This window comes from Acinonyx jubatus, chromosome C1 (genome assembly GCF_027475565.1).
Source record: "Acinonyx jubatus isolate Ajub_Pintada_27869175 chromosome C1, VMU_Ajub_asm_v1.0, whole genome shotgun sequence".
Lineage (NCBI taxonomy): Eukaryota > Metazoa > Chordata > Mammalia > Carnivora > Felidae > Acinonyx > Acinonyx jubatus.
The window spans coordinates 90,991,787-91,017,689 of NC_069381.1; the positions used below are offsets into that span (position 1 = coordinate 90,991,787).

The window sequence follows — 25,903 nt, forward strand, 5'->3', positions numbered from 1 at the left end:
GAAACCCGAAGGAACTTCTATTTACTCGTTGACATACAAGGCATGTACAGCTACTGGAAGATGGGAGCAAGGAATGACAGGGGCTGTGGCTGGGGTAAGTCAGTGTTTCTCAAACTCGACACTATTGATATTCGGGACCAGATCATCTTTTGTTGTCCTGTGCATTATAGGATATTTAGCAACATCCCTGGACTTCATTCACTAGATGCTAGTATCACACACACGCGCGCACACACACACACACACACACACACACACACACACACACATCCCCCACTGTCATGACCATCAGAAAAGTAAAAATTGCCAGATGTCCTTGAGGGGCAAAATCACTTCTAGTTGAGAACCACTGGGATAAATTGAATGAAGATAGAGCTGACACTGGTCAGTCTGACAAAACAGAGGACCCAGATCTTCATTGAGAAGGGAAATAGAATATTAAGATTCTGGGTCTATATTAGAAGAAAAGCATAATGTCATGAGTTTCTTTTCTGGATAATGCAAAGTGAATGCAGCAAAAAGCCTTGGACACAGAGAATGCAGTGAAATCAATACAATAGGTATATATAATCAAAACCATCATCTGTGGTTGAGTAAGCCCCAGGGAACAAATCATCAATTTCTATGACAAAATGTGACATAGCATAATCAAGGGTATGTAGTTATCCCCTCATTTCTCTGGCATGCATTTTATAAACCCCGAGGATTATGGACTTAAGAATAAATGTTACCGTCCTGATTGTATGTTTTTCTGGACTCCATGTTGTGTGACGTCACATCCATTATTCAATTCAAGCCTACCAGATGGAAACTTATTAAATATTGTCATTTCCTCTTACTGAATTTAATTAAGCCTCCTCACAAGAAAAAGATTTCTACAAAACCTGGTGTCCCCTTCCCCTTTTCAAATGCATGTGCACACATATTCTTATGCTGCTGCTGGGCCTCATTGTGTCTTAGAGAAGCTTAAATTAAAGCAGCTTTTTTTTTTTAACTCTAGTTGGTCAACTGGTTAAATGTACAGCTGTGGAAGTGAGGCTTCTTTGAAAACACAGCAATCAGTATGGATACTGTCATTTGTTAAGCTTAATGATAAGTCCACACTCTAGTGAATGGTATATTGTTGTAGATTCTTCGGTATAGATTCTTTGGTAGTGCTAGAGTAAACTGAAAATACATGTTTGTAATTCATGTGTTAGTATCAGAACATCTCCAGCTACAGCCTGCAGAGGAGCCAGTGCACACCCAGGAATGTCCCAGAAGGGCATGATGCAGCCCTGAGGCAGGGGCATTCTGGAGCAAACTGCCCTGCAGGCTGCATAGCCCAACCTATGGGGTGCCCTTGTAGGATGAGCCATCACAGGCCATCAAGGCAGATCCTTAGAGTTCCCAAAAGCTAACCAGATTTGAACACACGCCATCGGCATTTGGCTCAATGAGGGTTTTTGGTTAACGTTGCGATGATGCAAGCAGGCCTTTTAAGAGTTTTGATGGCTTGGCCCCCACTTAGGCAAGATGGTAAAGTCTTCAATATGTTTTTACCATGGCAGGTCATTATTAGGACAAACTTGTGACAAGTGTTCCAACAGCTGGGCAGTTTTTAGCAAAGCAGCTCACACAGAAAGAATTTCTGAGCCCAGAGAGGAGTTCGGGAAGGAGTGAGGGGGTCTTCTCCGTCCCCACCCCCCAGTCCCAGCCCCACCGACACCTCCTAACGGCTCCAGAGGACCTGCAGCCTTGTACAATATGTGGCCTGAACGCATCACGGCCCACCTCCTCGTCCTGGCCCACAGGGATGCCCATAGCTTCCAGTTCTTTTTGCAGTTCTCTGATGTCCACCATCCCGTCCCCGTGATGGTTCAGTTTGTGGAAGAGCTCTTCAAAAAGGCGGTCGGGTTCCTCCTCCTGGCCAGCCACGGTGGGCAACAGGAAGCCCCGTACTCGGCGCAGCATGCTGACACAGCGCTAAGGGTACCCTGAAAAGTGGGAAAGCCCCACCCTCAGGCTGAGCTGCCGCCGGTACCGGCGTCAGGGAGCCTCAGAGGCAGCGCGCAGCAACGGCCCCTGGAACGTGTGGGCTCCCAAGTCTCTGGGTTTGGAGCAAGTGGGCCAGGATGGTTCCCGCCTGTCCGGCAACAGCCCTGGTTCTGGATTTGATTTTGCCAGTCTTGGCTGGGGGAAAGCAGCTTAGGACCGCCCCCCTTTCCCCCCCTGCCCAGATTAATGTTTGGCCAGGGATTCCCAGACAGTATTTTTGTTTTATGTTTTATTTGTTTTTGAGAGAGACCAAGAGAGAGCCCGAGCAAGGGAGGAGCAGAGAGAGAGAGAGAGAGAGAGAGAGAATGGAAAGGGGGCTCTGTGCTGACAGCAGGGAGCCCCATGTGGGTCTCTAACCCAGGAACCATGAGATCATAACCTGAACTGAAGTGGGTTGCTTAACGTACTGAGCCACCCAGGTGTCCCCCCAGACAGCATATTCTCAATTCAAACTCCAAACTGAGTGAGGGTAGTCCCATGGTTATGAGTTTTCAGAGGAGGTTTTTTTTGTTGGTGGTGTTTTTGGTTTTTTGTTTGTTTGTTTGTTTTTCAGTTTTGTGCTCAGAGCCAGGGTTGACATAGATCAGCCTCCATGGGGCCATCCTGGGCCAATTCTCTCTCCCTTTTATTAGACCAAGACTTCATCTGTCATTCCCATAGGCTAGTTGAAATCCAAACCTTAGTAACCAAGGGAGTAAATGTTAAGACTTCTTTTTATATTTATAAAAGTTAAAGAGGAAAATAGGCTTTCTAATATTTAGCATGAACTGACAACTGCACATATGTAATATTTAAATAAATGTACACAAATCATGGGTGGATAAACAAATTTGGAGCCCATTGCTCTTGTGTAATGCGAGTGATCACCTGGTCAGTGGTCAATTTGATAAGAAATTCAGGAGTCTGGGGGTGCCCAGGTGTCTCAGTTGGCTAAACATCTGACTCTTGATTTGGGCTCAGGTCATGATCTCACAGTTCATGCATGAGTTTAGAGCCCCACATTGGGTTCTGTGTTAACAGTGCAGAGCCTACTTGAGATTCTCTCTCTTTTCCCCTCTCTCTGACTCTCCCCCACTTACTCTGTCTCTCAAAATAAATAAATAAACTTTAAAAAGAAAAAAAGGAAGAAATTCAGGAGTCTGCAATCAGCACCTGCCAATGAGAGCCATCAGAAGCACTGCTCAAGTCAAGAGAACAGACCAGCCACAGCAGTGGAGCAATAGAGACCAGCACTGAATACATAGATGAAGGGCCAGCTAATACCAACCAGCATGCTCTAAGGAGCTGCACAGGAAGTTTGGCCCTTAGCCCCAAAGTCACAGAAGTCACAAGTAAACCACATTATGATTTCAGACATCCAGATTCTTTCCTAGGGAGAAAATTAGTGAACAAACACATTTTATCTAAAAGAAAGTAAATGCTATATAAAAGGGTTTAATCAGTTACCAGGCAAACTAAGCATTAAAACAAATTAGATATTTGCTTAATTTTATTATTATTATTATTATTATTATTATTATTATTATTATGCAGCAGGTGGGACTCAGGATAAAGACCGGCAAAACCAGGTTAGGCAAAGTTCATATTATGCACATATCTGAATTTTAGTATGAGCTGAAATTTAAGGAGACTTTAACTCATTAATATTATTTTGGATCCAGCTTTTAAGTCCTCTCTGTGTGAACTGATACTGCTGATTGTTTCCTTATAATCTCTATTGATGTTGGGTCAACAAGACAAGGTGAAAGTCAAAACCTAAGGATGGCAGAGCAGAAGGATGGAAAGGGCCCAAGTTCTTGATTGCATCACTGAGCCAGTGAACCAACTCTGGAAACCAGTTTCCACTGGACCTGTTTGGACAGGCAACAAATTCAACCTCTGTTATTTCAGCCACTTTCTTCTGGGTATTCTGTCACAGCTGAAAGCATAGCTCATAGAAAATCATAACTCACAAAATAATTACAAACTGAGATGAATCCAATTTTCCTTCATTACGCTCACCTCAGTTTGTAATTATTCTAGGAAGATGTAACAGGGGCCATGATATATTGGGTAATGAAGGAAGGCTTCCTGAAGTTTAAGTGATATTTAAGCTAAGGCTTGAAAGATAAGTAGGGGTTGGCCTGTGAAGAGTAACGAAAATAGCATTTTTTGTATCTTTAACATTCCTGAGAAGAAAAGAACTTGGGAAGTTCAAGGAACTAAAAGAAGGTCACTGTCACTGGACAATAATGAACAACAGAAAGAATGGCCCAAACTGAGATTAAAAACACAGGCTCAATTAAAGATTCTGGCTTTTATCCCAAGAACAATATAGAGTTATATCAGCCAGGACAAACCAGGTTATGCTGTGATAACAAACAACTCCAGAATCTTGGTGACCTACAGGGTGAATATCTCATTTATACATATACCCATTATAGGTCAGCAATAGGTTCTGCTCCTGGATGTCATTGTCCCTACCCTGGGACTGAGGCAGCCACTTCCTGGAACATCGTTGGTAGCCATGGCAAAGGGAAAAAAAGAGGATGGAAAAGCAGGCTGTGGATCTTAAAAACTCTGCCTGTAGGTGACATATTTCATTTCTTTTTATATTTTATTGGCCAAAACAAGTGACATGCTCTCCTGACTTCAATTCCTCCTTCACCTCCTTTGATGAAAAATATTACAGCCTACACCAGGAGGCATTTATGCATTTTTAGCAGCAGAATAACATGGCTTAATGCACAGTGTAAAGATCCTGCTAGCTATTGTGTGGAGAATGGGGGGGGGAAAGGCAGGAGCCAGTGCAGTGAGATCGGTTAGGAGATTCTCAGAGTAGTCAGCTTGAATTAGAGTGGTGTCAGTGGAGGGGAAGAGAATCAGACAGATCATGATATATTTTAGAGATAGAATTGAAAGAATTTTATGAAGGATTAGATGAAAGATATGAGGAAGAAAATGATACCTGCTATAGACTAAATGTTTATGTCCTCCCAAAATTACCTATGTTGAAATCCTAACCCCCAAGGTGAAGGTATTAGAAGGTGAAGCTTTGGGAAGGTGATTATGCCTCCTGACTGAGATTAAGAGCCCTGATAAAAGACACCACAAAGAGTTCTCTTGCCCCTTCCACCATGTGAGGGCACAGCAAGAAGGCATCTATGAACGAGGAAGCAGACCCTCACCAGACACTGAATCTGTTGGTGCCTTTTTCATGGACTTCCAGCCTTTAGAACTGAGAAAAATAAATTTCTGTGGTTTATAAGCCACCCAGTCTATGGTATTCTGTTAGAGCAGCATGAAGGGACTAAGGCAGTATCAAAAATAACTTTTAGGTTTCTAGAATGAGACACCATGTAGATGAAGATGTCAATCTCTGAGGTGCAGGAGATCAATTGGGATTAAGATCAAGAGTTCAAATTTAGATGTATTAAGTTTAAGATGCCAGTGAGTCATACAAGTGGCAAAATTGCATGCCTATCTCAGGAAAGAGGTCCAAGATGGAAATATAAATTTGTAACTTATTGGCATACAGAAAGCTTTTAACACTGTAGGAGAGAAGAATATCACTTAAAAAGTATAGAGTAGGAAGAGGGCCCTAGACCAAGTTCTGAAAAACCCTACAATGTACATCTCAGATGCAGGCAACAGAGCCATCAAATGCAAACTGCCTGCAACCAAATAATCTTGGGCACATTACATATTTTCTCTGAACCTCAGCTTCCTCATCAGTACCAATTCTGTCTCAACATTCTGTTGTGAGCATTAAGTAGAAAAAAATACTTAACACAAGCCCTGGCACATAGAAAGCATTTCATAAATGGTAATTATTGTTAATGTCATTTTTATTAAAGGAGAACTGAGAAGGGCATCTGGGTGGCTCAGAGCCCATTTTGGATCCTCTGTCCCTCTCTCTGCCCCTCCCCTACTCACACGCTCTCTCTCTTTCTCAAAAATAAAAGTAAACATTAAAAAAAAGAGAGACTGAGAAAGAGCCTTCACAGAAGTAGGAGGAAACAGGAAAATGTATTATTAAAGAAAGCATGAGAAGAGGCTATTTTTAGAAAAAGAGAGTCCAGTGCTACTAAAAGTGTCAAATGCTGAGTAAAATTAAAACCTAGGGCCAAAAAGGGTCTTTTGGATTTGGCAAGAAATGCATAGGAATTTTGGTGAATTGGTGGAACAGAAACCAGATTGGAGAGAGTTAAATACTGAGTAGATCATACCTCATACCATGCATAAAGATGAATTCCAAGTGAAGTAAAGACCTAAAAGTAAAATGTGAAACCTTAAAATATTATGAATAAAATGTAAGAGAATACCTTTGTGATCTCAGTGCATAGGAATTCCAAAATAATACATTAGAAAGCATAAACCATAGAATACAAGTTTGATAACATTGAAAATATCTGTGCATGAAGATACATCATTTAAAAGGTGAAAAAGAGTCACAGATAGAAAATCCAACATTACGGCTTCCATAAAATAGTATTCAGAATATATTAGGAATCCTAAATCAATAAGAGAAAGACAATTGACCTAAGAAACAGGCAAATAATGTGAGCAGAGATCTTACCAGGACCTTTAATCTAATAATGTTTCTGCATTGTCACTGTTCTTATTTCATTGTGCCCTCATTTTTCTCTTTCCTTCCACTTAGATTCCATAATCCATCATCTTAATCACTACCTTCCATACTCCTTTACACATTTGCTCCTGCTTTCTTTGCCTTATTCATTTTGCAAAACCATAACCTTGAGTAAATCCAACTCTCCACATTCTCTGCAACTTCACTTCTCCCTCTCCCTCATATCCCTTATCCAATCCTTCATAACATTCTTTCAGTTCTATCTCTAAAATATATCATGACCTGTCTGCTTCTCTTCTCCTCCACTGCCACCAGTCTAGTTCAGGCTTTCCACTCTAAGAATTTCCTAATTGATCTCACTGCACTGGCTGACTACAGCTATGGATGCCCTTTCTCCAATGCAGTGAAAAAATAGATGCAAAGTCTGTTGAGAGTTTGTAAGTACAGTGGTGGAAAAATGAAGGGGGCCCATGCAATGGCTTCCATTTCTTCAATAATAAATGAAGAACTAATGGAAATGGGATGTTAAATATGAAGGAGAGAAAGTCAAAAAAAGAGGATGTGAAAGCCAGAAATTTGAAGAAATAGTAGAAGGTATAGCATAGTTACTGTGGAGAGTGAGAAGGCTATGCTATAAAAGAAACTGGGTAAGATTTTTGAGCACCATGAGTACCAATTTGTGGTCATGAATTTATAGAATGTCAATTTGTGAAACTTACTGTGCATCACGTAACCCAGAATTGGGCACACCAATCTCATATAGTTATAATGGACCAAGCCCGTTACATCAGCACCTTTGGTGAGAACTACCAATTCACCAACTTCCACTGTGCTGTGACATGGATTTTATTCTGGTCTACTCTCTCAAAGGCTCTGCATCTATTTATTCCACTCAGCACATGCAGCACATGCATAATGGAGCAGTAAGACAGAAAGAACCAGGATCCTGATGACTACAGAGCCACCATGTCAGCCTCTGGACCATGTTTATATGAAACAGAAATAAACACAGACCATAAGCGACAATTATTTCTGGTCTCCTGCATCTCTCACCCCCCAGCTGATCCTAAATATAAACAATAAAAATCCTCAATTAATAATGTAGAGATAATCAGAATAACATGTAACCAGAAAAATGCCCAGATTAAATCACAATCAAGATGACTATGAACATGGGATTGAAACTGTTAAAAACATACAGAAGTTAAAGTAGCTTCAGCATTTTATATGAAACCAATATATTCAAAATATGTTTCACTGTTACATAAATCCACATAGTAATTATATTTATGAGACAAAGAACTTTATAAAGTAATGAAAAATAAAGACTACTATAATTGCAAAAATTGCCTCAACATTTTATTTATCCTACTGTGCTAAGCAGTAGGCTGGCTGCTAGAGAAACAAATATAAGTAAGTGTCTAACTTTTACTGAGGAGCTTGCTGACTAATAGTAGAGAGAAACATAAACATATCATTTGCACATACTTATTTTCAGTATGATTTTTTAAAATTCATCATCAGATTTTGTAGATTTAGCAAATAAACAAAAATACGTTTTTTGGTCTTCAAACAAGAATCCTCTTTGGCCAAGGAAAACAGCTGAATGTAATTTGGCTCACTGATCAGTAGAGGGTGATAGAACATCAGAATGATAGCTTAAGAATGCCTTTATGAACCATGTTGTAAGCATTTTTCTATAGTTCATTCAATTAATATTTTCCCCCAGACTCAGTGACATATTTAACTGTGAATATACAAAGTATATAAATCCATTCTGGATAAAATGCATTCATCACCTGGAAACACTTGGGTGAGAAAAACAAACAATTTTCACCATTCCTCTTTTATTTATCATTCCTTTTTACATTTTTTCTCTATGTCCTACAATAAAAAGTTCATCAATCAAGGAAATATATCACATCATTTTTTTTCTCATAAGTGTTGCAAATATAGTTTGTCTTATCAATATCTTTCCAAGAGTGGTCAAATTAATGAAACCCAATGTAATGGGTGAACTGAGCCACCTGTGGCTGGTAACAGAAGGTAAATGATAAAATCTTTATGTTATCTGTGGGTAACATCATCCTGAAGCATGAAATTTGATCCCCTTCATTTATGTCTGTTTCTTTGACTATAATTCATATTATATAATATTAATGAGATCAAATTTTTCAAAATGCAATTGTAGTAGGCATTTTATATTAAACTATAGTGTTTTTGAAAGAAAGAAAGAGAAAAAGAGGCTTTTCTGCATCATAAAGTGTTTTGTTTAAAATTTTGTACAACTGCCTCTCTTGTTCAGTTATTATAGTCTTAATTAATTTTCCCTTATGAAGGATATCAACTGGCAGTTATTTATGGAGTACCAACTAGATGCTCAATTTATGTTTTCAATAATTAACAAATTACCAAAATCTGGGTGGCTTAATACAACAGAAATTCACAGGATTTACACATCCTGTGATTGTACAAATGATATGTTTATTTACATATCATTTGTACATACTTATTTTCAGTATCACTTTTTAAAATCATTTAAAAATACTGTGAATTTACACAATTCAAGACAGAGTCTGAAGTCAAGATGTAAAGAGGGTCAGCTTCTTCTGGAGGTTCTGAAAGGGAATCTTTTCCTTGTCTCTTTCTCAGTTTCTAGTAGTATCTAGCAATCCTTGGCTTCTAGCTGCACCATTTCAATCTCTGCCTCCATCATCACATGGCTTTCTATGTGTCTTTCTGTGTCTTTACAGGGTTTTTTTTTAAGATTTATTTTATTTTTAGAGAGAGAGAGCAAGCAGGGGACATGGGCAGTGGGGGAGAGAAACAGAGACAGAAACAGAGACAGAGTATCCTAAACAGATTCCACGCTCTGCATGGAGCCCTACACAAGGCCTGGTCCCACAACCCTGGGATCATGACCTGCACCAAAATCAAGCATCAGACACTCATCCAATGGAGCCACCCAGGAACCCCTATTGGCTTTCTTAAAAAGATACCAGTTATTGGATTTAGGGCCAGCTAGTATGGGCCCTAGTATGCCCTCATCTTAACTAATTACATGTGTAAAGACCCTACTTCCAAATAAGATCATCTTCTGAGGTTCTAGGTAGCCATAAATTTCAGAGTACTACCCAGTACATGTAGTAATGCTATTTCATATATCTTCAAAGAAATCTTAAAGGAGAAAAAATAAGATGGTTCTCCTTTATGGAAATAATATGGAAACTGAATATATTATATTCAGAATAGACAAATCTCATTCAAATAAGTCTTTTTATTTTACTTTATTTTCACATTCATGTGTATATAACTTGCCTTGTTCTATATTAGCTTTGAGGTATCTTATAATAAAAACAGTACAGTGCACAATATAAAATGTGTGTAGCTCACTAATAAATAGTATATACTTTTTGTTGAGACCCAATAGAATTAGAGATTTAGTAATAAAGGAAGATAAAAATCCTCTCTATAAATGCAATCCCTAAAATTCCATCACATAAAATTCATAGTCACATTATTGCAATGTAAAAGGAAACAACCCTTTTCAATTAATCTTCCAATTACCATGTGTTTAATTTATTTGTTTTCATTTATGAGATGTGTAAGAAACAGACCAATTATTACAAAATGTGCATCATACACTGAATTGAGAAGGCCCCAAATAATCACAAAGTCATTTTCTGGCACTTTACCCTGCAGGAGATAATACCATTAACTGGTTCCTGGTTAAAAATTGTGGCCAGGTGAAGGATGGGAGCCACTTGCCAATTGAGTTCTATCTGAATTCACATTTTGTCAAAGACATTATCACAATTTTAAGATACAGTGGAAAGTCAAGACCAGAGAATGATAAAAACACAGATAAGGGGAAACACAACCTGTTCCACAATTCTCATTATCAGACAGGAAAGAACACATCAGCTCCATGGGAAAGACATGGAACTAAAGTTTTATGTAGCAATGAGTTGTTCAAAAAATATCTCACTGAGTGATGAAAGGAAAAGATAAGGTCCTTTAAAAATTCCTAAAGTAATTGCAATAAGAGATGCTGATTCTCATCAGCAGTTTGCTAAAGTGGAAGCCATAATGCTAAAACACACTTAGCAAAGGCAGTTTTGAGAATGGCTAAGATAACACAATTCCAGTAATTTTGTCAGCTTATTCCAAGGACAGAAATTAAAGTAACTGGAAGAATGAGGTGCCTGGGTGGCTCAGTTGGTCGAGCTTCTGATCAGGTCATAATCTCATGTTCATGAGTTCAAGCCCCGCATCGGGCTCTGTACTGACAGCTCAGAGCCTGGAGCCTGCTTGGATTCTGTGTCTCCCCTTCTCTCTCTGCCCCTCCCCACTCATTCTCTGTCTCTCTCTCTCTCTCTCAAAAATAAATAAACATTTTTAAAAAATTAAAGTAACTGGAAGAGTAACTGAAACAAATATCCTTCAAACACACCTCCCCAAATATTACTCCCCAACCTGGCCTTGGGGAGGTGTTGAGTGGAAGACTCTGCCACCTTGTGCTCACTGATGAGAATCCAGAAAGCTAATATTCTGAGATGCTAGATCTAGACATTCTTTAAAAACAAGTAAGCAGAGAACTTCCGGGAAAGATGGCAGAGTTGGAGAATTCTAAGCTCACCTATTGCCACAGATACAACTAGATAACACCACATCCACATAAATAACCCAGAAAATGACCCAAACACTGGCAGAACAGGCTTTCCACAGCTAAATATAGACAAGAAGCCACAGTGAACAGGGTAGGAAGGGCAGAGACATGTTTGGGAGTCAAACAAACATGTGGGACTGCCCATGGGGGAGAGGGATATGGCAGGCACAGAAACGGGAGAGGACCAGACCCCACAAAAGGCATCCCAGGTACAGGGTATCTGCAGAGGGAAGAAAAAACCCTGTAACATCTGGCTCTGAAAAACAGAGGGGCCTAACAATCAGTGCAGCTTAATACCTGTAAATTTCTTGGAGAGCCAAGAGGGTAGAGTTCCCACCCATAAAGAGACAGCATAATAAACAGCCCTTCTGAGATACAGCATAGAAGCAGCAGTTTGAAAAAAGTGTGAGATACATAGAAGACTTACTTACTAATCTCAGAGCATGTGCTGGAGGGACAGAGATCTTTGGGAGACTTCTCCAAGAATAAAAGCTGACAGGCACCACTCCCCTCCTCTGCCTCCCAGCATAGATACATGGACATGTGCAAGAACCAGTGTAGCACCAACAATCTCCACCTAGCTTGCTAAATAACAATGGGCCCTGCCCCCATGAGCTTCAGTGATCTGTCCCCTCCATCCATGCCTGAGCAGGGATTTTCCCAGGCAGCTGCTTGTCACTTTCTGCAGTGGACCAGTGCAGACCTTAGCACCTTGTGCCCCACCCCCCACAGACCTCTCTACAGACCTGCCCCACCAATATTTTCTTGGTCTGAGCCCATCCAAAGTGATGCCACAAGCCTGGCCGTGTGAAAGCAGTCCTGACAGGGTCCAGCACTACTCCACAATGACTACTGTCCCAGGGATAGGGGAAAGTAACCATACATAGTAGTTCAACTATGGCCCCACCAGTGAGCTGGGGGCAGGCATCTGGTCTGACTACAGGCCCTGCCCACAAACAAAAGCTTTTCAGGGGAAAATACGGGGAAAGCACCCTGGAATTCGGTGCTACTACATCTCTGGCAAATACCAGGTATGACTCAACTCAAGTACAAGGTGGCACCAGACTGGCCCACTAACAACACAAAGACCAAACCCTAACCACAAGAGGCAAAGTGAACTATTACAGATGACTGGACTGAAAGGAAAGGTGGCTCAGCCACAATAGCAAGTCACACACAACACATATGGAAGATACACCTGGAGCACCAGGCTGTGACAAACAGGAGACATTGCACTGCAGGGCACTATAGCTCCTTTTCTTCATAAGGCCACTATTTTCAAGAGCAGGAGATGTAGCTGACAGTCCTCTTTTTTTAATGTTTATTTGTTTTGGAGAGAGAAAGAGAGAACACAAGCAGGGGAGGGACAGAGAGAAAGAGGGAGATAGAGACTCCCAAGTAGGCTCTGTACTGTCAGCACAGAGCCTGATGTGGGACTCAATCCCATGAACAATGAGATCCTGACTTGAGCCAAAATCAAGAGTCAAATGCTTAACTGATTCCACCACCCAGGTGCTCCCAATGTAGCTAATATTCCTAACACATACAAACACAGAGGTAGACAAAATGAGGAAACAGAGAAACATGTTGCAAATGAAAAAATGGAAAAAAATCATAGCAAAAGAGCTAAATGAAACAGAGATAAGTTATATGCCCGATAGAGAATGTAAAGTAATGTTCATAGAGATACTCCATGAACTTGAGAAAAGAGTGGAGGACATCAGTGAGACTATTGACAAAGAGATAGAAAACACAACAAAGAGATAGAAAACAAAAAAGAACCAATCAGAGATCAAGAAATCAGTTAAAACTATACTGGATAGAATAAACAGTAGACTAGAGGAAGCAGAAGAACAGATCAGCAACCTGAAGGACAAAGTACTAGAAAGCAATCATGCTGGGCAGGAGAGAGAATAATAACAAAAAACAAAAACAGACTAAGAGAACTTAGCAACACTATCAAGCATAATAACATTCACATTATAGGGATACACAGAAGAGAGAGAAAAGGGGGCAGAAAATTTACTTGAAGAACTAATAGTTGAAAACTTCCTGAATCTGGGGAAGGAAACAAATCCAGAACCAGGAGGCAGGAGCCCCTCAAAAAATCATCCAAGGAGGTCCACATAAAGACACACAGTAATTAAAACAGCCAAAAGTAGTGATAAGGAATTTTAAAAGCAACAAGAGAGGGGCATCTGGGTGACTCAATCAGTTAGCGTCCGACTTCAGCTCTGGTCATGATCTTGTGGTTTGTGGGTTTGGGCCCCACATCAGACTCTATGCTGACAGCTCAGAGCCTGGAACCTGCTTCAGATTCTCTCTCTCTCTCTCTCTCTTTCTCTCTCTCTGCCCCTCCCCTGCTCACACTCTGTCTCTGTCTTTCTTTCAAAAATAGATAAACATTTAAAAAAAATTTGAGTAACAAGAGAATAGAAAATAGTTACATACAAAGGAAACCCCATAACTCTATCCCCTGATTTTTCAGAAATCAGAAACTGATTCTGCAGGCAGAAGGGAGTGGCATGATACATTCAAAGTGCTGAAAGAAAAAACCTGCAAATAAGAATGCTCTCTCCAGCAAGGTGCAAGACTCCTTCAAAATAGGAGGAGAGATAGTTTCCCAGACAAACAAAAGTTAAGGAATTTATCACCACTAATGCAGCCTTACAAGAAATGTTAAAGTGGACTCTTTGAGTGGAAAGGAAAGACCATAAGTAGGAGTAAGAAAAATAGGAAGCACAGAAGCAGTAAAATTAAGTATAGCTATAAAAACCAGTCAAGGGATTCACATAAGAGGATGTAATAAGAATAAGAGGATGTAAACTATGACACCATGTATCTAAAACATGCAGGGAGAAGAGCAAAGAATGAATTCAAACTTAAGCAACCATCAATTTAGTATAGACTACCATATGCAGAAGATGTTACATACAGACCTAATGGTAACCACAAATCAAAAGCCAGTAACAGATATGCAACAAATAAAAAGAAAGGAATCTAAGTATATCACTAAAGAAACCAAACAAAACCATGAGAGAAGAGACCACAAGAAGGAACAGAGAAGAACTGCAAAAACAAGCATAGAACAGGTAACAAAATGACAATAAATTCTTTCCTATCAATAATTAATTCGAATGTAAATGGACTAAACACTCTAATTAAAAGACATAGGATGATGAAATAGATTTTTTAAAAAGGAAGACTCATCTATATGCTGCTTACAAGAGACTCATTTTAGACCTAAAGACACATGCAGATTGAAAGTAAAGGGATGAGAAAATATTTACCATGCAAATGGAAGTAAAAGAAAGCCAGGATAGCAATACTTATATTGGACAAAATAGACATTAAAACAAAGACTATAACAAGGGACAAAGAAGCATACTATAGAGGCACCTCTGTGGCTCAATCAGTTAAGTGTCCAACTTCAGCTCAGGTCATGATCTCACAGCTCTAGAGTTCAAGCCCCGCACTGGGCTCTGTGCTGACAGCTCAGAGCCTGGAGCCTCAGATTCTGTCTCTGTCTCTCTCTTCCCCTCCCCGCTCCTGCTCTGTCTCTGTCTCTCTCTCTCTCTCTCTCTCTCTCTCTCAAAAATAAACATTTTAAAAAAGGACACTATATAATAATAAGGGGAACATCCAACAAGATGTTTGGAAACATCCAAATACGTGCAAAATTGTACCTATTTATGCACCCAACATGGGAGAACCCAAATACATAAAGCAGCTAATAACAAACATAAAGGAAGTAATAAATAGTAATACAATAATACAGGGGACTTTAGCACCCACTTACATCAATGGATAGATCATCTGAACAGAAAATCAACAAGGAGATAGTGGCTTTGAACAACACATTGGACCAGATGGATCTAACAGATATATTCAGAACATTCCATTCTAAAACAGCAGAATACACATTCTTTTCAAGTGCACATAAAAACATTCTCCAAAACAGATTAAGCCCCAAACAAGGCTCAACAAATTCAAAATGATCGAAGACATACCATACATATTTTTTTAACCACAACACTATGAAACTAGAAATCAATCACAAGAAAAAAATCTGGACAGAACGCAAATATATGGAGGTTAAATAACATGGTACTAAACAATGAGTGGGTCAACCAAGAAATCTAGAGAAAATCAAAAAAATACATGGAGACAAATGAAAATGAAAACACAACATCCAAAATCTTTGGGATGCAGCAAAAGCTGTTCTAAGAGGGAATTTTATAAATATACAGGCCTACCTCAAGAGGCAAGAAAAATCTCAAATAAACAACCTAAACTTATACCTATGGGAGCTAGAAAAAGAACAACAAATAAAACCCAAAACCTGTAGAGAGAAGGAAATAATACAGATTAGAACAGAAATAAACAAAATAGAAACTAAAGAAATAATGGAACAAATCAATGAAACCAGGAGCTGGTCCTTTGAAAAAATCAGCAGAATTGATGAAACCTTTACCCAGACTCAGAAAAAAAAATGGAAGGAGTGCTCAAATAAAAAAAATCAGGGGGCACCTGGGTGGCTCAGTCGGTTGAGCATTCGACTTCAGCTCAGGTCATGATCTCACAGTTCGTGGGTTCAAGCCCCACATTGGGCTCTGTGTCGATAGCTCAGAGCCTGGTGCCTGCTTCAGATTCTGTGTCTCCCTCTTTCTCTGCCCCTCCCCACACATGAACTCTGTCTCTCTCAAAAATGAATAATTGTTAAAATAAATCAGAAATGAAAAAGAAATAACAACCAACACCACAGAAATACGAAGGATTATAAGAGAATATTATAAAAAATATATGCCAAAAAATTAGACAACTAGAAGAAATGTATAAATTCCTAGAAACATATAACCTCCCAAAACTGAATCAGCAGAAAATAGAAAATTGAACAGACTAATTATCAGCAAGGAAATTGAATCAGTAATCCAAAAAGTCCCAACAAACAGAAGTCCAGGACCAGAGGGCTTCACACATGAATTCTACCAAACATTTAAAGAATTACTATCTATTCTTCTCAAACTATTCCAAATAATATTAAAGAAAACTTCCAAATTAATTATGTGGGCCTACATTACCATGTTACCAAAACCAGACAAAAATACTATAAAAGAGAACTATAGGCCAGTATCTCTAATGAACATAGACGCAAATTCCTCAACTAAATATTAGCAACCTGAATCCAACAATACATAAAAAAAATCATTCACAATGATGATTATTCCTGGGATGTAAACATGATTCAATATTCATAAATCAATGTGACATCACATCAACAAGGGAAAGGATAAAAACCGTATGATCATTTCAATAGATGCAGAAGTATTCTACAAAGTACAACATCCATTCATGATAAAAGCTCTCAACAAAGTAGGTTTAGAGGGAATATACCTCAAAATAATAAAGGCCATATGTGAAAATTACACTAAAATTATACTCAATGGTGAAAAACTGAGGGCTTTTCTTCTAAGGTCAGGAACAACACAAGGATGCCCACTCTCACCACTTTTACTCAACATAGTCTTGGAAGTCCTAGCCACAGCAATCAAATAAGAAAAAGAAATAAAAGGCATCAAAATTGTTAAGGAAGAGTAAAACTGACACTATTTGCAGATGAGAAGGTACCATGTTTAGAAACCATAAAAATGCCACGAAAAAACTGCTAGAACTGATAAATGAATTCAGTAACATCTCAAGATACAAAATCAATATACAGAAATCTGTTGCTTTTCTACACACTAATAATGAAGCAGCAGAAAGAGGAATTAAGAAAGCAATCCCATTTACAATTGCACCAAGAATAATAAAATACCTAGGAGTAAACTTAACCAAGGAGAGGAAAGACCTGTACTCTGGGGCACCTGGGTGGCTCAGCCATTTAAGTGCTCGACTTGATTTCAGCTCAGATCATGATCTCACGGTTCATAGGATTGAGCCCTGCATCTAGCTCTGTGCTGACGTTACGGAGCCTGCTTGAGATTCTCTCTATCCCTCTTTCTCTCTGCCCCTCCCCCACTTGCTTGCACTCTCTCAAAATAAGTAAATAAACATTTTTTTAAAAAAAGAAAGAGCTGTACTCTGAAAACTATAAAACATTGATGAAAGAAATTGAAAATGATACAAACAAATGGAAAGATATTCTGTGCTCATGGTTTGGAGAAAAAATACTATTAAAATGCCCACGCCACCCAAAGCAGTTAACAGATTTAATACAATGCCTATCAAAATACCAACAGCATTTTTCATAGACCTAGAACAAATAATCTTAAAATTTGTATGGAACCACAGAACACTGTAACTAGACAAAGTAATCTTGAAAAGAAGAACAAAACTAGAGGTGTTATAGTCCCAGATATCAAGACATACTACAAAGCAATAATAATCAGAATAGTATGATACTAGCACAAAAATAGATACATAGATCAATAGAATAGAATACAGAGCCCAGAAATAAACCCACAATTATATGGTCAATTAATCTTCAACAAAGGAGGCAAGAATATGCAAAGGGAAAAAGACAGTCTCTTCAACAAATGGTGTTGGGAAAATTGGAGAGCTACATAGAAAGAATGAAACTGGATCACTTTCTTACACCATTCAAAAAATAAACTCAAAATGGATTAAAGATCTGAATGTGAGACCTGAACCATAAAAATCCTACAAGAAAGCATAGACAGTAATTTCTCTGACATCAAATGCAGCAACATTTTTCTAGATAGGTCTCCTGAAGCAAGAGAAACAAAAGCAAATATAAACTATTGGGACTAAATCAAAATAAAAATCTTCTGCATGGGGTGCCTGGGTGACTCAGTCGGTTGAGTTTCAACTCTTGATTTTGGCCAGGTCATGATCCCAGGGTTGTGGGATCAAGTTCCAAGTTGAACTCCACACTGAGCATGTCGACTGATTAGGATTCTCTCCCTCTCTCCCTCTGCCCTTCTCCCCAGCTCACTCTGTCTCTCTAAAAAAAAAAAAAAAAAAAAAAAAAAAAAAAAAAAAATTAAAAATTAAAAAAAAATCTTCTGCACAGCAAAGGAAACAATCAACAAAATGAAAAGACAGCCTACTGAATGGGAGAAGATATTTGCACATGATATATCCAATTAAAGGTTAGTAGTCAAAATATATAAAGAACATATACAAATCAACACAACACAACACAAAAAAATCCAATTAAAAACTGGGCAGAAGACATGAACACGCATTCCTCCAAAGAAGACATACAGATGGCCAACAGACACATGAAAAGGTGCTCAAATCACCCATCATCAAGGAAATGCAAATCAAAACTACAATGAAAGTGTGCCTGGTTGGCTCAGTCAGAAAAATATGCAACTCCTGATCTTGTGGTCATGAGTTCAAGCCCCACATTGGGGGTATTTAAATATTAAATATTTAAATAAATATTTTTTTAAAACTACATCTGTCAGAATGGCTAAAATCAAAAACACAAGAAACAAGTGTTGATGAGGATATGGAGAAAAAAACCCTCATGTGCTATTGGCAAGAATGCAAAACTTGTGTAGCCACTGTGTAAGTATGGAGTATGGAGTCTCCTCAAAAAATTAAAAAAAGAACTACTATATGACACAGTAATTCCACTACTGGGTATTTACCTAAAGAATACAAAAACACTAATTTGAAAAAATATATGCACTCCTATGTGTTTGCAGCATTACAATAGCCAAATTATGGAAGCAACCCAAGTATCCAAAGACAGATGAATGGATAAAGAAGTGGTGTATATGAATGTTACTCAGCCATATAAAAGAATGAAATCTTGCCATTTTGCAATAATATGGATTGATCTAGAGGGTATAATGCTAAGTGAAATAAATCAGAGAAAGACAAACACCATATGATTTAACTCATAAGTGGAATCTAAGAAACCAAACAAACAAAGGAAAAAAAGAAACAAACCAAAAAACAGACTCTTAACTGTAGAGAACAAACTGATGGTTACCAGAGGGAAGGTGGGTGGGAGAATGGGGGAAATAGGTGAAAGGGATTAAAGAGTACACTTATTGTGATGAGTACTGGATGATGTATGAAATTGTTGAATCACTATATTGTACATTGAATCATTATATTGAAACTAATATAATATTGTATGTTAACTATCCTGGAATTTAAAAAAAAAAACAAGTAAGCAGATAGTAAAGTTATATTCTTAAGAAAGTTAAAGAATTTAAATAGAACTGTGGACAAATACTCAAATGGTTCCCGCAAGAAAACTCAGGACTTTCCTCAAGAAACAGTTCTGGGGCCTCAGTTCAATACACTATATTTCAAGAAAAAAAAAGTTCTATCTTCCCTACCTTCTTACCTTCTGAGACCTAATGATAACACAGGAACAAATGCAGAACAGTAAAGAGAACACAAGGAGAGTTGTCAGTGTGTGAGAGACTAAAGCCAATATGTGGAAAATGGAAAAAGACTAAAAACCTGTGGTTAGATAAGAGAGAACAGGCAGTCCAGAATATGCAGGAAGGACATTCAGAGTAGGAGAGGATGAATCTCCATGGCAGAAACCCACAGAAGCTTCAGACAGAGTTGGCAGGTGCCTCAGAGGGCAGGAGGCACAGGGGAGGCTAAAACAGAGGGATTATTTGAAATTGTGTCTAATACATGACTGCATCAGACACCAACTAACATTCCCCACCCTCCTTTCCCATTTCTAAATACACAGAATACTAACTAGCATCTATTCCTACCCATTGCCCCTGCCAAAAGTTGCCATTAAAAAGCTGAATAAACTGAGGAGAAACAGGAATGCTAAAGCTGGATACCAGTGTCCCAGGTAAAGCTTTCTCTAGTCTTGCATTTTGGAGTGCCAAATATCCCCCCTAAAACAAAAAGACTCCAGAACTCTTACCCTAAAATGAAGACAACCAGTGGTTAAGTCTATTTATAGAAGCAATGGCTGACTCTGCACCAAAAATTTGTGCTCCTCGTTTCTTAGTGTGACATACTTCTTCTGGGAAATAGGTACCCAGCCAGGGACTTCATTTTTCAGTTTTCTTATACCCAGGTGTAGTTCTCTAACTAGTAAAATGTAAGTAGAAGGGATGTATGACACTTTTCGCTTTCTTATTAACCCCTCTGACAGCTGGAACAAAAGGCACCAAGGCTCAAGGAGATGCTAGTGGAAAGATTTGGGGCCTCTGAATTATCACATGCAAGATAGCCACCTACCGGTCAGAGACATTTGCTTTGTACTGTGACACAGATGAGAAACAAACCTATTGTGTAAAGCCATTGTAATTTGGAGGTTTACCTGGGTGACTGGAATTCCCATAATCAATGATCCCTCCCATGTACACAGAGCCATCCCACAGGAAGACAGACCTATATATACTACAGAAGTAAACTCCTAAAAGCTATCTAGAACAGTCCCATTCTTAAACCTGATGGGCAACTCAAGATGCCAAGAGAGAAAACAATAAAACAATAAAAGAGAAAGACTGAGATAAATAGTACATGTACTGATCCTAGGGAAAGATTATTGGAAGAGAAAAATAAGCTTTTAAATTTTTAAATTAGCATTTTCAAAGAAATGTGAAAACATATTACTTCCACAAAGTTCAAACTAGATGCTCCTTTCTCACATCCTGACCTTGAGTTATATATATATATATATATATATATATATACACACACACACACACACACACACACACACACACACACACATATATATCCCTTGAGGAAAGACATAAGTATTCCCAATAAAGAAGATAAAAGGAGTGCCAAGCAAAATGAATGGAAAAAGATCATCTAGACATAACTTCAGAAAAATTTTAAACACCGCATATTAAGAATTTTTTTTTTCTTTCTTTCTGTTTTATTTGAAAGGGAGGGGGGCGCCTGCATGGTTGAGTTGGTTAAGCATCCAACTTTGGCTCAGGTCATGATCTCATGGCTCATGAGTTCAAGCCCCGCCTCGGGCTCTGTGCTGACAGCTCAGAACTGGAGCCTGCTTCAGATTCTGGGTCTCCCTCTCTCTCTGCCCCTCCCCTGCTCATGCTCTATCACTCTCTCTCAAAAATAAATAAACATTTTTAAAAATTAAAAAAGAGAGAGAAAGAGAGGATGCACAGGGGAAGGGCAGAGAGAAAAGGAGAGAGAATCTTAAGCTGGCCACACTGCCCAGTGCAGAGCGTGTCAAGGGCCTTTATCTCATAACCCTGAGATCATGCCCCGAGTCAAAATCAAGAGCTAGACATTCAACCAACTGAGCCACACAAGCATCCCAAGAGATTTTTTAAATTAACTTTTTTATCATGGTAAGAACATATAACATGAGATCTCTTAGCAAAAATTTTAATGTACAATGGAATATTGTTAACTATAGGCACAATGTTTTAAAACAGATCTCTAGAGTTTGTTCATCTTGCATAATTGAAACCTTATACTTTTTGGAAATCAACTCCCAATTTTTCTCTCCTTCCAGCATCTGGTAACCACCATTCTCTCTGCTTCTATGAATTTGACTATTTTAGATACCTAATAGAAGTAAAATCATGCAGTATCTGTCCTTCTATGACTGACTTACTCCCCTTAACATAATATCCTCAGTATTCATCCATCTTGTCACATATGTCAGGATTTCCCTTTTTTTTTTTAATGGCTGAATAATGTTCCATTGTATGTCTTTTGGTTTTTTTAGGGTTTTTGAATCCATTCATCCATTCATTAGTGGACATTTAGGTTGTTTCCACATCTTGGCTATTGTGAATAATGCTGCAATGAAAATGGGAAGAGAAAATCTTTTAAAGCCTTTAGATAAGAAGAGCAAAAAAGGTCACTTACCAAGGAACAATAATAAACTAACATCAAACTTCTCATCAGCAATTCTCATGCTAGAAGATAGTAGAACAAAACCTTCACAGTTCTGAGAGGAATAAAATGTTTGAATACAGAATTCTGTGCTTTGCCAAACTATAAATCAATGGAAGAGCATACTAAAAACATGTTCAGATTTACAGGTACTCAGAAATTTCATCTATTTGTGTTTTCTGATGAAAATTTGTTTAATATATTCCAGACAAATGAGGTAGAAACCAACGAAGAGGAAGATATGGAATATAAAAAAGGTGAAACTAACCCAAGAGTCTAATGAAAAACAATTCCAGAGTGAAGCTGTGCACAGGGTTTACAATCTAAATCAGAAGAGGAAGTCAGTGGGCCGCGACTAGAATGTCTTCAAGAAGAAAAATGAAATGTAGTCTGTGCAGAAGATATAATGACTATAGAAATGGATGGTATCAGCTATATGGTAAAGAAAACATATTTTTTTTCTCAATAAGATACAAAAAAGACAATTGGAAATTCTAGGGGGAGACAATAAGAATTACATTTTTAAATGATTCATGATTTAAAAAAAAAAAGGAAGGCAGCTAAAATGTAGGATAATTTTAAGCAACTTTTGAAATTATAAAAGAAAATTTATTTAATTTGGACACTGGAACATTCTTCTTCAAGGAGCCCAGAGGCCATGATCTTGGATGCATTTATGTTTTTTTGTTTTGTTTTGTTTTTTTAATTTTTTTTTTCAACGTTTATTTATTTTTGGGACAAAGAGAGACAGAGCATGAACGGGGGAGGGGCAGAGAGAGAGGGAGACACAGAATCGGAAACAGGCCCCAGGCTCTGAGCCATCAGCCCAGAGCCTGACGCGGGGCTTGAACTCACAGACACCGAGATCGTGACCTGGCTGAAGTCGGACGCTTAACCGACTGCGCCACCCAGGCGCCCCAAGGATGTATTTATGTTTAAATGTAATTTTTCCATATTATTTGGCTATGCAATAAACAATAATTAAATAGGAAAGGGTTGATTGTTAACTTTCAGGATCAACCTATAAACAACACATGAAAGATTACAATAACGAATGAATTTGGCATTAACCTTGAAAATGTAAAAACAAAAGTGTGATTGACAGAATATGGTAGATAGAAGAGTATATAAAATGGAAGAAAGGGGAAAAGAGCTGATAGTCTCATCAAAGTATATCCAGAATGTGACTACTTCTCACCAACTCCACAAGCACTCCCTACTCAGAACCACCTTTATCTCTATCCGGATTACTGCAGTAGCCTCCCAACTAACCCGTTTCCACCAACACCTTCCTATACTTATTCTCAACATGGAAGCTATACAAATCCTTCTAAATACAAGTCAGACTATGTCACTTCTCTGCTCAAAACCTTCCAATGGCTTTCCAGTGCACTCAGAGTAAAAGTGAAAAGTCCTTCTATTGGTCCATATGGCACAATGTCATGTCACCTTCTGTTATCTCTCTCACCTCAGCGTCCACCACAGGGCTCTTTGCTCACTCCATTCCAGCCATACTAGCCTCCTTGCCAATCCTTGAACGTGCCAAGCACACTCCTGCTTTGAGGCCTTTGCTGGTTTCCTCTGCCTGAACTCTCTTCCCTAAGCTATTCACATGGATAACTCCCTGCCTGCCTTTAAGTCTTTGCTCAAACATCACTTCTCATTGAGGCCAAATCTGACCATCCAGCCTAAAATTGTTACTCCCACCTCCCTACCTCCTGATTCCTCTTACCTTATTCTCCTTTTTTTTCCCCATTAAACTTGTCAATGTCTACTATATAATTTATGTGTCTCAACACCCCCTCCCCGACTAGAATGTACAGGCCAGTGAGGCTAGGATCTTTCTGTTAATGACTGAGCATGTGGAATAGAGTCTATCATCGCAGTAGATACTCAATAAATAATTGTTAAATGAATAAATATAGCTTAAGAATCAAGAAATATTATATAAGGCTGTTGGGACAAAACCTAGAGGCTGAAGCATATTATTTAGAAACATAAAAGCAACTGATAATAAAACTATAATATCTATAATATCTATCAAAATTCAAGAAAGTATAGCTAAATCCTTATTTTTCTTATAGGCAGTGAATAGATAATGTCCTTTAAATTGAAAAGTCAAGAAATGGCACCAACAGCACATAATTGAAAGTTGAAAAAGAAAAGAAAGTTGAGAGGTAATTAATGGACTACTAAAAATAAAAAGTTATTAAAAGTAGCTGCTACTACTATGTGTGTATATGTTTGTTATAAGCACAGAAACAAAGACTTGAAGGATACAGACCAGATTACTGCCAGTTGTAACTTCTTAGATAGTTTACAGGAATAAAAGAGTAAAAATCAGTAATTATTAAAAATAATTTTAATCTTTATACCAAATAAAGGAAGGTTGTTTGCCTGTGGAAAGTGGTACTGAGTAGTAGATGGTAATGGTACTGAGAGAGATGTTGTTTTTCAGTATAAATTCCTCAGTTCTGTTTTATTTTTGCCATGTGCATGTATTACTTTGACAAAAATTGAAGAAGGGAAACAAATTTTGAAAAAAAATTAATGTTTATTTTTGAGAGAGAGACAGAGCGTGAGCAGGGAAGGGGCAGAGAGAGAGGGAGACACAGAATCTGAAACAGGCTCTAGGCTCTGAGCTGTCAGCACAGAGCCCGATGCGGGGCTCAAACTCAGTAACTGTGAGATCATGACTTGAGCTGAAATCAGAAGCTTAACCGACTGAGCCACCTAGGCTCCCCGAAGGAAAATAAATTTGAAAGAATAAAAAGCATAAACAGATCTAGTTTTACTCTAGCACAGAAACAAATATCCCATAGGTTCCCAAAGCACCATATCATCAAGACCAATATCATGCCAACCTTGGGAATTTTCAAAGCAGGTGTTTCCAGTTGATCACCATGACTATAAAAAATAAAATGAGATGAAATAACATTAAGATTTGGTTTTACTTTAACTTCCTGGTATATTCCTGGTATGGATTTCAAAATGTTCCTTTATTATCTAAAATAGTCTCTATTTGAAAGCAAAGGACTCCCCTCATATCCACCTGCTAGAGAATTAGTCTAGTATTTTAACATTTGACTTTATTTTCTCCTTTCTAGATCATGTGAGTCAGCTTTACCTCTTTATGAATTTGCCAAAAGCAAAAGTAAAATGCCAAACTAAATATCTGTCACTAAACAGGAGATTTAGTACTTTTACCCATAGGAATGTTTGTTATAACAGGAATACCATAATCATTAAACCAAGATGAGGCCCCAGCCCTGGCAGATAGTATAACCTTAGACACCAAAGGCTTAGGGAACAACCTGCTTCTTCTGACTCTTACAGAGTCCTGAAGGACAGAGCATCTTCTTCTGCAATACTGTTAAGAACTGGGAGGGAAGTTCTGATAATGAGAGGCTATGCATATCTACACAGGGTTCTACAAAATGCGAGGGCTCAGACTAAAAGCCCTTAGCCACTTATTCATTGGTCAGCCCTAGCATCTTATACCAATGTTCTTCTAATCCCTAGCAAGTCTGAAGGGGTTGATAAAGACAGCTATCAGCAAGACTTCAAGCGGAAGAAAAATTCTGGTTCTCAACATTGACTGCACGACCAAAGGGTGGAGAAGAACACAGTACCAGTTAATACCAAAGAACAAAAGTTTCCTTTATCTCCACAGCATATCTATAGTATGGGAAAGCCATTACTTTATTTACAAAGATCAACTTAACTAAAACAAAGATAAGGTGACACACCATTAAAGGCATTTAAACTAATAAGTGCAAAAATTT

General features: G+C 38.4%; 1 protein-coding gene and 1 long non-coding RNA gene across 2 annotated transcripts in view; one reads left to right on the forward strand and one right to left on the reverse strand.

Annotated features, from left to right (window-relative positions):
- The window catches only part of LOC128313948 (calcium-binding mitochondrial carrier protein SCaMC-1-like), a 43,306-nt gene extending 41,057 nt beyond the window's left edge, over positions 1-2,249 (reverse strand). Inside the window, exon 1 of the mRNA XM_053214554.1 lies at positions 1,774-2,249. Within this exon, the coding sequence (XP_053070529.1) occupies positions 1,774-1,953 (180 nt within the window). The 5' untranslated portion in view covers positions 1,954-2,249. The remainder of the gene's footprint in view (positions 1-1,773) is intronic.
- LOC113599072 (uncharacterized) lies at positions 1-25,903 on the forward strand. The gene is made up of 4 exons (XR_003419796.2): positions 1-94; positions 22,327-22,557; positions 24,203-24,295; positions 25,641-25,903. It is a non-coding gene; the product is annotated as an uncharacterized LOC113599072 (long non-coding RNA).